Source organism: Microcaecilia unicolor, chromosome 1 (genome assembly GCF_901765095.1).
Source record: "Microcaecilia unicolor chromosome 1, aMicUni1.1, whole genome shotgun sequence".
In the NCBI taxonomy this organism is placed as follows: domain Eukaryota; kingdom Metazoa; phylum Chordata; class Amphibia; order Gymnophiona; family Siphonopidae; genus Microcaecilia; species Microcaecilia unicolor.
In genome coordinates, this window is record NC_044031.1 from 690,621,807 (window position 1) to 690,638,089 (window position 16,283).

At 45.2% G+C, this 16,283-nt stretch overlaps 1 protein-coding gene across 1 annotated transcript in view; it reads left to right on the forward strand.

Annotated features, from left to right (window-relative positions):
* VPS13C (vacuolar protein sorting 13 homolog C) overlaps window positions 1–16,283 on the forward strand; it is a 992,635-nt gene that overhangs the window by 365,647 nt on the left and 610,705 nt on the right. The window contains exons 33-34 of the mRNA XM_030188422.1: window positions 3,729–4,033; window positions 9,119–9,260. Coding sequence (XP_030044282.1) covers window positions 3,729–4,033; window positions 9,119–9,260 — 447 coding nt within the window. The remainder of the gene's footprint in view (window positions 1–3,728; window positions 4,034–9,118; window positions 9,261–16,283) is intronic.

The window sequence follows — 16,283 nt, forward strand, 5'->3', positions numbered from 1 at the left end:
TTCAGTTTTTTTAAATCTTTTCTGCAGATCTGTTACCTCATCTAACACTTCTTTTTGAAGCATTGGAAAATTGCCTAAATAAATGTAACAGATTTAGTGAGAAACCGCACGTACTTGGCACTACTAACTCTCTCTTTAAGAGCCCTTCAACTGTAACTACTCCCCTAACAAGGCTCATATATGATTTTAACCTCCACCTTAACCATATATCATATAGAGATCATTCATATGTTTTTTATGTTTTTTATCGCCTCAGCAGTGCACATGACCAACTTCACTCTTTTATTGGACATTCAACAGCACCCAAATCCTCACTGGCGATAATATTTTATTAAACTGTTTCTTCATTTACTTATTTAACTGTTCATTTTACTTTTTAATTTTTAATCTCTAAGTTACTTATAAGCAATACTTAACTTGCACTGAACGGTCAGACCAGGGGTTCAACAATGCCCGACATGCATGTTTCGCCCTAAAAGGCTGTGTCAAGGGCTCTCCCTTAGCCGTTCTTTAGATTTAGTGAGGCCATAATCTCTGTGTTACCTAAACCAAATAAAGATCCTACGCTGGTTTCGAATTTTAGACCCATATCTCTACTTAATTCAGACTATAAAATTTATGCAAACCTTTTAGCAAATACACTAGTTAAAATAATTTCCAAAGTTATTCACTCCAAGTCGGTTTTATGCTTCAACGATTAATAAACAATAATGCCCGCCTTTTCCACCACATTTCTATTCATGCTAAATCAGATCCAAACTCCATAGTTGCTCTATCAATAAATGCTGAAAAAGCATTTGATAATCGGATGGTGGTACCTTTTTCATGTCTTAGAATGGATTGGAATCCACAAAGATTTTGTGAACAAAATCAAGATCCTGTATAAATTGGCGCAAATCATAGCTAATAATTTCCTTTCTGAACCAGTTATACTTGAAAGAGGAACTCAACAAGGATGCCCACTTTCACCAATGCTTTTTAATATTGCTTGAGTGCCCTTTTTATTAGCTCTCTGGTCCTCATCTCTAAGAACTGGAATTAAAATAGGTTCACTGGAGATTAAGGCTTCTTCATATGCAGATGATATGCTTTTTCTCATGAACCCTGAACAATCTAATGTTCACTTCAACCTTCTAGAGACTTTGTTTTTTCAGGTTACAAAATTAATGTTCAGAAAACTGAAATTTTACCACTTAATATTTAAAATATAGCAGTTCCTTTTGGGCTGGATTGGTCATCCAAAGGTCTAAAATACCTAGGTATACAATTAAATTCATCTCTTGAAGAAATGATGGAAATTAACACTAAAAACATTCTTAATGTAATACAATCTTATCTCAAATCTTGGTGGGGTCGCTTAGACACCATCAAGATGATGATTGTACCAAAAATTAATTTTATTCTAAGCATGATCCCTGTTGTATTCACCAAGAATATTTATAAACAATTAGACAAACTTCTCAGTCAATTCCTATGGACAAATAAGACTCCAAAAATAGCGCTTGGTACACTCAACAATTTGAAAGATAAAGCAGGAGTTTCTTTTCCTGACTTTTTTTTTACGTATCGTAAGTCTTTTATTTTACAACAAGCATCCTGATGTCTACTGAGTGACACTGAATATATTCCATTATGACTCCAAATTGAAAAGGAATTTTGGAAACCATTTTGTCTCCATCTCCCTCTTAATTTATTAAATATTCTGAAGTGTAATATCATAATCTCTTCTTCCTTTACTTGTCTTTTACAGTTAGACAAATTAATGGAAATTCCATATGAGTTCAATATTTGTTCAATGATCTGGAATAATTCAGTGATTTTTATAATAACCAATGCTTGGAAAGAATGGTTTAATACAGGAATCTGGTCCCTTGATCAAATCTTGATTGATAATAAATTGAAACCTTTCCCAATGCTACAAACACAATTTGGATTATGTCCAAATCAACAATTTCATTGGAATACAATTACATTTTATGACTTCCAATCATTATCCAAGTTCGCTATGTACACTTCAAACCTCCCTACTTCAATTCACCGTCTTGGTTCATAAAAAAGAACACATCGCATCTCAACTTTATACATTTTTAATTAAATCAACTTTGTTCTCTCACTAATCATCAATGGAGTCCTTTTTTGGGCTAAAACAAGTAAACCCATTTCTTTATCATCATTCCTCCAATCTCTTTTTTTTTTCTACATCATAGAATTTTATTGACTCGTCAAAAAATGAAGGTTGCAGGTCTGTTGAAAGGTGAAAGGTAACTTATGTTGGTCATGTAATGAACATCAAGGTACTCATTTAATCTTCGAATGTCGTTCTACCAATTTATTTTGGACCAAAGTATGACAAGTTATCTCAACCATATTCAACTTTACTAAAACTATGAATCCTAAAAAGATTATGTTTGGTTCATTGACATTAGACCATTCTTTAGGTGTTCACAGATCTATACTTTTTGACACATTGATAACAATTACCCTTAAACACGTACTGTTTAATTGGAAAGATAATTTACAACTTAATATACATTTTTGGTGGAATAATGTCTTACATATTCACAGATATCATACAGCCACTATTGGTAATTTTCACATATCTAATCATAAAATTTGGAACTGCTATATTTTACAACAAACTTACAGTCCAACTAACTAGCCACCTGAGCATAACGTCCAAGTTTTTTGTTGCTGTTGCTTTTTTTCTTTTTTTTTATATTTGCTTCTCTCCTTTTTTTTTAAATCTACTATTCATATAACTACCATTAAAGTGCATGTTAATTTCATCTGCATATTTGTTGAGATTGTGTATTCATTCAGTTCAAACTTTTGAACTGCAGTAACATTATTCAATTTTCATCCAGTTATATGTATTATTGTTCTATATTATCAATAATAATAAAAGTATTCTCTGCACGTAAATCGTGTTTACACAGTCTTTTTCCTCTTTTAATTATTTAATTATTTAATCTTTTAGACTTCCGATTTCACCGGTGTGTTTATTACGTATCATAAACTACACCTCACCGCTATGTTTGAATATAAACTGCGGGAATCCTCATTAGTCTTAAATGTTCTTAATTTTTTTAACTTCTTTTTTACATGTTTGATAACCCTTAAACGTAGCACTTATCTTGTTTTCCGGTTTTCTCTACTGGTTACTAAGACGCAATACATTTATAAGAACTTGTCTATTATCGTATAGTTTCTCATATGGAATGGAAGTCGGAAACATTGTTATCTTGTATTGTATTGGATGTTTGTTACCCTTAAAATTTTCATAAAAAGTTTACTTTAGAAAATATAAATTGATTAAACAATTTTTTCACATGGTTTTCTAACGTAAGTTTCAATCTGTAATGTATAGATAGACATTTTTTAAGTGGTAATTGAAATATCCCATTATTGTGCTACTAAATTTGTAATATTGATGAAATATGTTTCAGACCATCAGGCAATATTTTTAATAAAATTAATTAGACTGCTATACCTGCCCTTTTTTTCTTTTCCTCGTGTTAGTACATCATATTGTAGAGTACACCATAGCAAATATGCTGAAAATCAAATAATATTAGTTGTAACCATGTTTGCATATCTCATTGGCTACATATACAAAGATAAATTATTAATATCCTGTCATAAAATGCTTTTGTACACAAGGATATCTTCTATTCATGTAGTATATCTAATTCCATTTGCTGCTTTGTTTTCCCTTTTATAAACTGCAGAACTTCCTTAATAACTTTCAAACAGCAAAAGAGAGACTGAGTGCTGCCACAGCACAAGCAGCAGAAAAGGCGGCTTCCAGTGTAAGAGATCTGACTGAGAAAAGTTTCCGTCTGTTAATGGACATCAACTTGAAAGCTCCAGTGATTGTCATTCCTGAATCCTCTGTTTCCCAGAATGCAATGGTGGTAGATCTTGGTTTGATTAAAATACAGAATGAGTTTAGCCTGGTGTCTATTGAAAGCTGTCCTCTTCCTCCAGTTGTTGATAGGATGGATGTACAGCTAACACAGTTAAAGCTTTCTAGGTAATGTCTTATGAGTCAATATGTTTAGATATAATTGGTGTATGTTTGTGTTGACTTTTTTTTATTAGCTAAAGCTTTACAGAGTTTTAGAAGCTATATTATTCCTGATAAAAACTAGATTCCTTATAATTAAACACCTTTTCTTTGGTTGAATAAAATATCATGTAAGCAACCATATAGAAAGAAACTTGTCAATAGCACTATGGGAGCTATTCTACAACAGGGCACTTCCATTTAGACACCCCGAGAATATGATAGGAGCTTATTCTAAAATGGCATTTGAGCGCCCAGGTACAGTTGGTGTTAACACATCATCAGCATGGTTAACTTTTACATGCTCCTAGGTACACCAGCCATAGACTTGTGGTAACTGCAGTCATATAAATGCAGCAGGAATGTGCATAATTGTCAATGTCCACTCATGCTTCTCCCATGTGTACTCTCTCCCCTTGTATTTAATGCTATACCACTTGGGTGTACTGTTACAGAATAGTGTTTAGGCATGCTGGAATTTTTGTGGGTGAGTCTATACTTAGGGCCAGATTCAATAAAAGGCACCATTATGATCTGTGCTTAGTTAGTGTTCTGCAAAAGTTGCGTTGTGCAGAGCACCCTTTACAGAATATTAGCTTGGTGTACATTTTGCAGCTAACTTAGGGCACGAGCACTTATGTCTGTCAAAAGCTGGTGTAAATGGTGCCGCCCAAGATTAATGGTGGTTATTGCATGTAATTGCTAGTGTTTTGTGACTTTACATGCGCAAAGGGAGCATAAATGTGGGCGCCTAGAATTGCCCTTCATATATATAAGTGCTGTTGAATATGGAATTATACATAGACATTCTGCTCAATGTAGAACTTCGATGTAGTAAAGCTATCAGCACTTCTTTGTTCAAGATATATGTAGAATTGCTGAATAACAGTGCTTACATAAATAGACTAAACAGTGGACTTGCTTCCTGATTTATTCCCGTTTTTCCTGCAGTCGAGCCGTATAGATAGATAATATATATAGGACCAGATTCAGTAAATAGTATCCCTGCAAAAAATCGGCACCCAGTACTACCCTATAAAGGATGCTTCAGGTTCATCGTCCATTCTAGTTTAAAAGCTACTCTACCTTCTTTCTAAAAGTTAGCGCCAGCAGCCTGGTTCCATCCCGGTTACGGTGGAGCCCATCCTTTTGGAACAGTCTCCCCCTTTCCCAGAATGTCACCCATTTCCTAACAAATCTAAATCCCTCATACCTGCACCATCATCTCAACCACACATTGAGACTTTGGAGGTATGCCTGCCTTTTTGGGTCCTGCGCGTGGAACGGGGAGCATCTCTGAAAATGCAACCCTGGAGGATCTGGACTTCATCTTTCTACCTAAGAGCCTAAATTTGTCTTCCAGAACCTCTGTCCCACATTTTCCTATGTCATTTGTACCCACTTGTACCAAGACAGTCGGCTCCTCCCCAGCACTATCTAAGATCCTGTCTAGGTGACGCGTGAGGTCTGCCACCTTAACACTAGGCAGTAAATCACTAGGCGATCCTCATGTCCATCAGCCATACAGCTATCTATATGCCTAATGATTGAATCACCAACTACAACAGCTGTCCTAACCCTTCCCTCCTCCTGGGCAGAACTTCTTGGGAGACATATCCCTCGTGTTGCAGGTCCTGGCCATAGGAGTACTTCCTACTTCACCAGGGTGATGCTCTCCTTCTAGGAGACCTCCCTCCTCCAAAGCAGCACAGGGGCTACCAGACTGGAGGTGGGACTTCTCTACAACATCCCTAAACTAGGTTTTGCAGTTCCTTCTAGAGGCTATCTCTAGCTGTTAATACTGTGGTACAAAGTTCAAGTTTTAAAACCAGGGGGAAAAGAGTTTGCTTTTTGATATTTTTATTCTACCTATCACTAATCTACAATTCCTCCTTTAAACTCCAATCTTTAAGTTCCCAAAGCACAAAGTAAAATAATGTTCACTTACTAGAGAAATGTCCTTTTCTCTCAGAACCCCTAGGGTGCCCCACTGTTCTGCTGGAATGTCTATATGGCCAGTCTACTAAGAATGCTGGACCCCATACATCTGAATGATTTGCTTTTGTGCATTTTTTCCCTTTCTGGTCTGATAATGGCCATGTTTGCTACTGGATTTTTGGATGTTCCCATGATTCAGGAAAACGATTGGCTATGCTCTCTGGATTTAAAGGATGCTTACACTCACATCCCGATACTGCCAGCTCACAGACAGTATCTTCGATTTCGTCTGGGAACATGGCATTTTCAGTATTGTGTGCTACCCTTTGGTCTCACCTCTGCACCTAGGATGTTTACAAAATGCCTGGCTGTCGTGGCGGCGTCTCTACGCAGACTGGGAGTGCATGTGTTCCCTTATCTCGACGATTGACTGGTGAAGAACCACCTCCGAGGCAGGAGCTCTACAGTCCATGCAGGTGACTATTCGACTCCTGGAGCTACTTGGGTTTGTGATAAATTATCCAAAGTCCCATCTTCTTCCAAATCAGAAGCTAGAATTCATAGGAGCTCTACTGGACTCTGACGGCTCGTGCCTACCTTCTGAAAGCGAGGGTCGACACTCTTCTGTCTCTCGTTTCCTGGGTACGGGCGTCTCACAGATCACAGCTCGGCAGATGTTGAGATTGCTCAGCCACATGGCCTCCACAGTGCATGTGACTCCCATGGCCCGCCTCCACATGACATCAGCTCAATGGACCCTAGCGTCTCAGTGGTACCAAGCTGCTAGGGACCTAGAGGACGTAGTCCTGCTGTCCACGAGTTTTCTTCAGTCCCTCCATTGGTGGACAGTTCGGTCCAATTTGACTATGGGGTGTCCGTTCCAAATTCCACAGCCTCAAAAGGTGCTGACGACGGATTGCTCTCTCCTGGGGTGGGGAGCTCATGTTGATGGGCTTCACACCCAAGTGCGTTGGTCCCTTCAGGAGAAAGGTTTACAGATCAACCTCCTGGAGTTACGAGCGGTCTGGAACGCTCTAAAGGCCTTCAGAGATCGTCTGTCCCATCAAATTATTCAAATTCAGACCGACAATCAGGTTGCCATGTATTACATCAACAAGCAGGGGGGCACCGGATCTCGCCCCCTGTGTCAGGAGGCCGTCAGAATGTGGCTTTGGGCTCGCCGGAACGGCATGTTTCTTCAAGCCACCTATCTGGCAGGCGTAAACAACAGTCTGGTCGACAGATTGAGCAGGATAATGCAACCTTGTGAAGGATGTTAAAAAAAAATGGAAGCGGTGCAAAGAAAAGCTACGAGAATGGTATGGGATTTGCGTTACAAGCCGTATGAGGAGAGACTTGTTGACCAGAACATGTATACCCTGGAGGAAAGGAGAAACAGGGGTGATATGATACAGACGTTCAAATATTTGAAAGGTATTAATCCGCAAACGAACCTTTTCCGGAGATGGGAAGGCGGTAGAACGAGAGGGCATGAAATGAGATTGAAGGGGGGCAGACTCAAGAAAAATGTCAGGAAGTATTTTTTCACGGAGGGAGTAGTGGATGCTTGGAATGCCTTCCCGCGGGAGGTAGTGGAAAAGAAAACGGTAACGGAATTCAAACCTGCGTGGGATAAACATAAAGGAATCCTGTTCATAAGGAATGGATCCTCAGGAGCTTAGCCGAGATTGGGTGGCAGAGCCGGTGGTTGGGAGGCGGGGATAGTGCTGGGCAGACTTATATGGTCTGTGCCAGAGCCGGAACTGGTGGTTGGGAGGCGGGGATAGTGCTGGGCAGACTTATACGGTCTGTGCCAGAGCCAGTGGTGGGAGGAGTAGCCTAGCGGTTAGTGCAGCGGACTTTGATCCTGGGGAATTGGGTTCAATTCCCACTGCAGCTCCTTGTGACTCTTGGCAAGTCACTTAACTCTCCATCACCTCAGGTACCAAAACTTATATTGTGAGCCCTCTAGGGACAGAAAAAGTACCTGCATATAATGTGTACAGCGCTGCGTATGTCTAGTAGCGCTATAGAAATGATTAGTAGTAGTAGGGAGGCGGGGCTGGTGGTTGGGAGGCAGGGATAGTGCTGGGCAGACTTATACGGTCTGTGCCCTGAAGAGGACAGGTACAAATCAAGGTAGCGTATACACAAAAAGTAGCACACATGACTTTATCTTGTTGGGCAGACTGGATGGACCGTGCAGGTCTTTTTCTGCCGTCATCTACTATGTTACTATGTATGTTTTCTGCAAAACGTCCAAAATCGTATTTAGATGCCATATTTCTTTGTGTCCTGCACTGCAGGAATAAACATTGCTTTGTTCCCAATGCATTAAAATGTGTTAAGATATTACATCTACCTCATGTTAGTTGCCAAAATCAATGTGTGGTAACCTCTGGGAGTTGTTTCTAGCTGTTTCCTATGTAGATAATACAGAAAAAATGTCATTATTGCATGTTAATTGCATTGCAGAGAATACAATACAGTTAGCTATATCTCTTGGTGAGCCACTAACTGTGCTGCCTAATTTGCTGCATTACTGGTTAATATGTGGTAACTATCTCTGTGTTAACTCTAGGGGCAGTCTCTCTCTATTTCTCTTTGTGGGTCCTGTTTACAAAGGCCTGCTAGCATTTTTAGCACGTGCCAACTGTGTAGATGCCCATAGTATTCCTATGTGTGTCTACATGGTTAGCACATGCTAAAAAACGCTAGCGTACCTTTGTAAACAGGGCCCTTTATTAACACAGCAGTGCCATATTCACTGTTAGCGTGTGTTAATGGTCACACTAGGCCCATTACTATTTGTTTTGAATCTTGCAGGTTTGCCTAAGCCTTTTGTTCAGTTTGTTAGCTGTTAGCAAATGTCAGTTAGAACCATTTTACTAGCTTTGATAGGGTGCTTTTAAAATGTTAGAGAAACATAAATATTTAATTTAGAAGAAAATGGAATTCTGATGGAGCAACTGTGATATTTTAAAATTTGCTGTACTATTTACCACTACAGGCATACTTGAGGATCATATCCATTTCAAATAGTGTGTAGTAAAATTATAAGTTATTAGATGATAATATTAATTAGAATATTGACTATCTTTTTTTTTCCATTAGGACAACTCTAGGTCTTTCCAAACCAGATATTCAGATTCTACACCCCATCAACTTAAATTTAGCTGTGAATCGAAATCTAGCTGCAAGTTGGTATCATAAAATTCCAATGATAGAAGTAAAAGGACATCTTGATACAATGAATGTAAGTCCAAACATTTATTCTGTTGTCCATGCCAAAATCTCTCCACCACATGCATTACATTATAGATCTTTTGTACACATAGCACAATAATTGGCTTCCAAACTTTGAATTCAAACTTTGTTCGTAACAAGAAAGAACTGTAGAGTTATTTGTTTCCAAAGCAAAAGGTTCTCTAATGTTTAAGATGCCAAGCTTGGGAGGTCAATTTTAAAAGCATCTGCACATGAAAAGAATAGCATTTACATGTGCGGATTGTATACATGTGTAAATGGCAATTTCAGGAAGCTGCTATATGGGAGATTACCAGGGATGCAGAAATTTCAAGGAGGCATGATTTGGGTGGATCAAAAATGTATGTATTCCTCATCTTACAACGATAATACACATACATTAACAAATGTACTTCATTGGCTTAGCGGCATTCATAGATATTTAAAAAGTGGTAGATTTGACTAGGGTTTTTTTTGAGGGATTACGGAAGTAATTCTCCTTTATTCTCCATTTTTTATTTCCATGTAGAAATTTAAAAACAAACATTGCTGTTTCCTTAGATAATTTGCAGCAATTGTACATAAAGGTTTTTAAATGTCCCCTGTATAAATAGCAGTGATGTCACTTATACATGGAAGTTGCCGAATTGTCATTTTTGCATGGACATTGTATAGGTCAGTGGTTTTCAACCCATTCTTCAGAGATCACCTAGCCAGTTGAGGTTTCAGGATATCCACAATGAATATACATATGAGAGATTTCCATATAAAGAAGGCAGTGCATACAAATCTATCTCGTGCATATTCATTGTGGATATCCTAAAAACCTAGCTGACCAGGTAGTCCCTGAAGAATGGGTTGAAAAACACTGGTCTAGGTGAAGCAACTCTTTTTGTGCATGTGTATATTTTCAAAATGACTGCTATTACTGTGTGTGTTGGCAAATACTTGCACACTCTTCTACATGTGTGTAAGTATTGTATAAAAATCTTTGTGTTTGTTGGAAGCTGAGGTCCTTGAAGTTGGCAGGCTCCGCACTATCTATTAACAATCTCATTTCCATATCATCAAGCAGATCAATCCATAGACTGGTGGGTTGTGTCCATCTACCAGCAGGTGGAGATAGAGAACAATCTTTTGCCTCTCTATATGTGGTCATGTGCTACCAGGAAATCCTCAGTATTCTCTCTATCTAGCAGGTGTGTGGTCACACTCAGCAGCTCTGGCTTGGTCTCCATGCCTATTTACTTAGGCTTTGTTGAGTACCTGGGGTTGAGGGCTCTTCGTGAGCAAGTGCAAACCTGGTGGTGCCAGGTCCTTCCTTTTCTCCCCCCTCCCGCTGGCTCCGTAAAAAAAACAAAACAAAAACATAACAATCTTGAAGCAGAAAAGATTTTATTGCAGCTGCTCACTGGGGCACAATTAGTTGCAGCTCGGAGCAAGAAGCAGGTAATTTTACCTTTTACTAGCGGGCAGGGTGTTCCCCGAATGTTTCCCTCGTGGATCATGGCGTCGGATGGTAAGGGCGTGAAAAAGCGCTCCCCGGACCGCGATCGCTCGGCTAGTGGGGAGGCGCGGGGATCGGAGGCAGAGAAGCCCTTTTTGGGCTCCCTTCCGGACTTTGCTGATTTAGCCGGTTTTTCCTCCGCTGGGGCGTCGGCGGCCTTTCCCGCCTTAGGCACCCATCCCCCGATGTCCGCCCTTCCGACGTCGGCCGCCCGTGCAGCTCGGATGGCCTCTGGTATGGCCGCCTTTGAGTTGGGCGGCGGTAAGAAGATGGCGAAGTTTAAGCGCCATGCTTCCCGTGCGGCTCCTTCACAGAGTGACGCGCTGGACGCCATTTTGGATGCGCAGCACGCCTCTCCCCCAGCTCTATGGAGTGGAAGTTGAGAGTTCCTCTAGGGCTGTGGCCCAGGTTGCAGAGGTGCACAAATAGGGGGGTTTCTCTCCCGAGTTTATTTTGTTGCTGCATCAGGCCTTTCAACTGCAAAATGCTGCTCCTGCTCCTCTGTCAGATATGGGGGAAGAGGCTTCCCTGATCAAGCGCGCTCGGGTGGATATTCAGGTCTTGGGGGACTCTGTCTCCTCTGATGTAGTTGAGGGCAGCGTTTCTGAGTTCTCCCAAAGGTCCCTTGGGGATTATTTGGAGGAGGCTGATCCTCACCCTGATGGGAGAGGTGACCCCTCTGCAGCGCGGCTTTTTCGCTCAGAGGAATTGCCTAACCTGTTCAGGCTATGAGCATCTTGAGTATTTCCTCTCCGGAGGAAGGCCCTCCTTCAGCCTCAGCGGGTTCCGCTATTATGTTGGGAACCAAGCGCCCTTCCAGGACCTTCCACATCCATGAAGCCATGAAAACTCTAATTTCGGCTCAATGGGATTCTCCTAAAGCGAGCCTCAAGGTAGCCAGGGCCATGACTCGTCTGTACCCTCTGCCAGAGGGTGAACAGGAGGCCTTGCGCTGGCCGGCAGTGGACTCTCTAATCACTGCTGTGACAAAAAAGACGGCTTTGCTGGTGGAAGGTGGCTCTGCCCTTAAGGATTCACAGGACAGGAAATTGGAAGCGGCCTTAAAGTTAGCCTTTGAAGCGGCCGCCTTGAGTTTGCAGGCCTCGGTTTGCGGCTTCTATGTGGCCAGGGCATGCCTGAAGGTGGTGCAGCGGGCCTCCCCCTCGGATCCTTCCTTGAGAGCGGATTGGCTGGTCCTGGAGTCGGGCTTGGCTTACTTGGCAGACTTGCTGTCTGATGTTTTGAGAGCCTCGGCTAAAGGAATGTCTCAGACATTCTCCGAGGACAAGCAGGCTGCTTGTTCTCACGACTGGGTTGACGTCCATGGCAGCCCCTCAAACCGGAAGAAAAATCTTGCGGGAGGTCCTGCACCCAGGGCACGCCCACCGCGTATGCGTGGCCGTCTTCACGCCCGTGCGCGACTGTTCCCGCTCAGTTTTTCCGATTTCCGCGCTGGAGATAGACGCGTCTTCGTCCCTCTCCGTGTCAGCCCCGGAAAACCGATTTGCAGCCTAGTCCGTGATTTCTTTTGATTTCTTTCTGTCCCCTTTCTAAAAAAAAAAAGAAAAACTGTCCTTTTCGTCGAGTTTTCTCCTTTTGTTTCGCCTCGTCGCGGCCTTGTGGCCGCCCGTCCGCCTTCTTTATTTTATGGTTCCTTTTTACTGCCACCATCGACGATTTTGACCTCGCCGACGCGATTTTTCCGTCAATGTCCTCGAAAGTCCTGAGCAGATTCAAGAAGTGTGGTCGGTGCGGCCTGCAGATCTCGCAGACCAATCCTCACGCTTGGTGTCTCCAGTGCCTCGGTCCGGAGCATAATTCCAAGGCGTGCACCTTGTGTCTCGGCTTGAAAAAGCGGACGCAGGTGGCGAGGCAAGTTCTTCGGGACCGTCTTTTTGGAACTTACGCAGGCCCTTCGACGTCGGCATCGGCGGCATCGGTGTCGACAGCCGGGTCTTCGGTACCGGTACCGATGTTGACGTCTTCGGCACCGACTATGGCACCAACCCCAGGAGTACAGGTTCCCTTAGCCCGACGACCTTCCAGCGACGGCGGTGGTGAGCGACCGCGTGAGGGCCATCGGGATCGAACCCTGTCGGACCCGAACCCCAGAGAGCGCGGAGACTCCAGCTCCTCCTCGTCCATGCCACGGAGCGCCGATGACGGGCATAGAAAGAAAGCTGCGAAGAAGCACCGTCATCGGTCGCCCACGGCGCATGGAACTGGCAGCTCCGGGACGTCTAGAGACTCGATCCCTAAGAAGCGCCAATGCCGGTAGGAGCGCTCCCCCTCTATTGAAGAGGTGTCGATGCGCAGGTCGTCGGGTACCCCGGTAGTGTCTCCTGGACCCGGGCAGCTTCAAGCACCCACGCCTGCACCGGCCCCCCAGCCTCTCCCGACAGCGGGCCTAGACGAGTGCCTCCGAGCCATCCTCCCAGGGATCCTGGAGGGGCTGATGTGCCAGGCCTTGCCGGCACCGGGGGTGCTTGTGCCCGCGGTGCTGTTGACGGAAGCGCCGGCTGGCTCTGGCCCTGTGATGGGACATAATCCCCGTCAACGTCGATGGAGGGAGCTTCGTCCCCGCCGGCGCGGGAGTCCACCTCTTAATACCGTCGTCGAGGACGTGGTTCCTCGGGGTCGAGACGGGCCCGTTTGCAGTCTGAGCTCAGAGAGCTCATGTCCGACACCGAGGAGGAGGCCTCGTGGGGGGAGGAGGAAGACCCCAGATATTTCTCCTCCGAGGAGTCTGCGGGTCTTCCCTCCGACCCCACGCCTTCACCAGAGAGGAGGGTCTCGCCTCCAGAGAGCCTCTTCTTCGCCTCCTTTGTCCGGGACATGTCTATTAGCATTCCCTTCCCAGTGGTCACCGTGGATGAGCCGAGAGCGGAGATGCTCGAAGTCCTCAACTATCCATCACCACCTAGAGTCTTCCACGGTACCGTTGCACAGTGTCCTCAAGGAGACACTGCTTCGGAACTGGTTGAAGCCCTTATCGAATCCCACCATCCCCAAGAAAGCGGAATCCCAATACAGAGTCCACACGGACCCAGAGTTGTTGCGGCCTCAGTTGCCACATGACTTAGCGGTCGTGGACTCTGCTCTCAAAAGGGCAAGGAGTTCGAGGGATACCGCCTCGGCGCCCCCAGGGCGGGAGTCTCGCACTCTGGACTCGTTTGGGAGGAAGGCCTACCAATCTTCCAGGCTCGTGTCCAGAATCCAATCATACCAGCTCTACACGAGCATCGACATGCGGAACAATGTGTGGCAACTGGCGGACCTGGTTGACAAGCTCCCCCCGGAGCAGTCCAGGCCTTTTCAGAAGGTGGTCAGGCAACTGAAGGCATGCAGAAAATTCCTGTCCAGGGGTATTTATGACACCTGTGATGTGGCATCCAGAGCCGCGGCCCAGGGTATAGTGATGCGCAGACTCTCATGGCTGCGTGCCTCTGACCTGGACAACAGCACCCAGCAACGGCTGGTGGATGTCCCTTGCCGGGGGGATAACATTTTTGGCGAGAAGGTCGAGCAATTGGTGGACCAACTACACCAGCAGGAAACCGCTCTCGACAAGGTCTCTCACCGGGCGCCTTCAGCATCCGCCTCCACTGGTGGACGTTTTTCCCGGGCCAGGCAGGTTGCACCTTACGCTTACAGCAAGCATAGGTACAACCAGCTGGCCCGAAGGACTCCTCAGGCACGGGGACAGTCCCAGCGCGTTCGTTCCCGTCAACAGCGTGCGCCTAAGCAGCCCCCTGCGCCTCCACAGCATAAGCAGGGGACGGGCTTTTGACTGATCCATGGGAACATAGCCGCCATCAAAGTAGCCGTGCCGGATGGCCTGCCAGTCGGGGGGAGGTTGACAGTTTTTCACTAAAGGTGGCCTCTAATAACCTCCAGCCAGTAGGTTCTCCAAATAGTGCGGTGCAGATACACCCTGAATTTGGTCTCCACCCCACCAAATTGTCCACCGGGAGCTCAATCCTTCAGCTCCCACCACAGGCAGGTACTTGCAGAGGAACTCTCCGCCCTTCTCAGCGCCATTGCGGTCGAGCCCGTGCCACCCGGGCAGGAAGGGCAGGGATTCTATTCCAGGTACTTCATTGTGGAAAAGAAAACAGGGGGGGATGCGCCCCATCCTAGACCTGAGAGGCCTGAACAAGTATCTGGTGCGAGAAAAGTTCAGGATGCTTCCTTGGGCACGCTTCTCCCCATGATTCAGAAAGACGATTGGCTATGTTCCCTGGATTTAAAGGATGCTTATACTCACATCCCGATACTGCCAGATACTCGTGGTGGTTGCGGCGTACATGCGCAAGCTTGGGGATGCACGTGTTCCCGTATCTCGACGATTGGCTGGTGAAGAGCAGCTCAGAGGCAGGAGCTCTTTGGTCCATGCAGTGCACTATTCAACTACTGGAGCTGCTGGGGTTTGTGATAAATTACCCGAAGTCCCATCTCCAGCCAGTCCAATCTCTCAAATTCATAGGAGCTCTGCTGAATTCACAGACGGCTCAGGCCTATCTTCCTGAGGCGAAGGCTCAGAACCTTCTGTCCCTCGCCTCCCAGGCCAGAGTGTCCCAGCAGCTCACAGCTCGGCAGGCTCCTGGCTCTACAGTCCATGTGACTCCCATGGCTTGTCTTCACATGAGACCGGCTCAATGGACCCTAGCTTCCCAGTGGTGCCAGGCCACCAGGAATCTAGAAGATGCCATCCGCCTGCCCATCAGTTGTCGCAATTCGCTGCGCTGGTGGACGATTCGGACCAATTTGACCCTGGGACGCCCGTTTCAAATTCCTCAGCCGCAAAAAGTGCTGACGACGGATGCATCTCTCCTGCGGTGGGGAGCTCATGTCGATGGACTCCACACCCAAGGGGTGTGGTCCTTCAGGAACAAGGTCTTCAGATCAATCTCCCAGAGCTCCGAGCGGTCTGGAACGCACTGAAGGCCTTCAGGGATCGGCTGTCCTCCCAGATTATTCAAATCGGACAGACAATCAGGTTGCAATGTATTACATCAACAAGCAGGGGGGCACCAGATCTCGCCCTCTGTGTCAGGAGGCCGTCAGGATGTGGCGATGGGCAAGCCAGCACGGCATGCTTCTCCAAGCCACGTACCTGGCAGGCGTAAACAACAGTCTGGCCGACAGGCTGAGCAGACTCATGCAACTGCACGAGTGGTTGCTCCATTCCCGGGTGGTACGCAAGATCTTCCGAGAGTGGGGCACTCCCTCAGTGGACCTTTTCGCCTCCCAGACCAATCACAAGCTGCCTCAGTTCTGTTCCAGACTTTAGGCACACAGTAGACTGGCGTCTGATGCCTTTCTCCTCCATTGGGGGAAGGGCCTCCTGTATGCATATCCTCCCATACCTTTTGTGGGGAAGACCTTACTGAAGCTCAAGCAAGACCGTGGCACCATGATTCTGATCGCGCCCTTTTGGCCCTGTCAGATCTGGTTCCCTCTTCTTCTGGAGTTGTCCTCCGAAGAACCGTGGAGATTGGAGTGTTTTCAGACTCTCATTTCGCA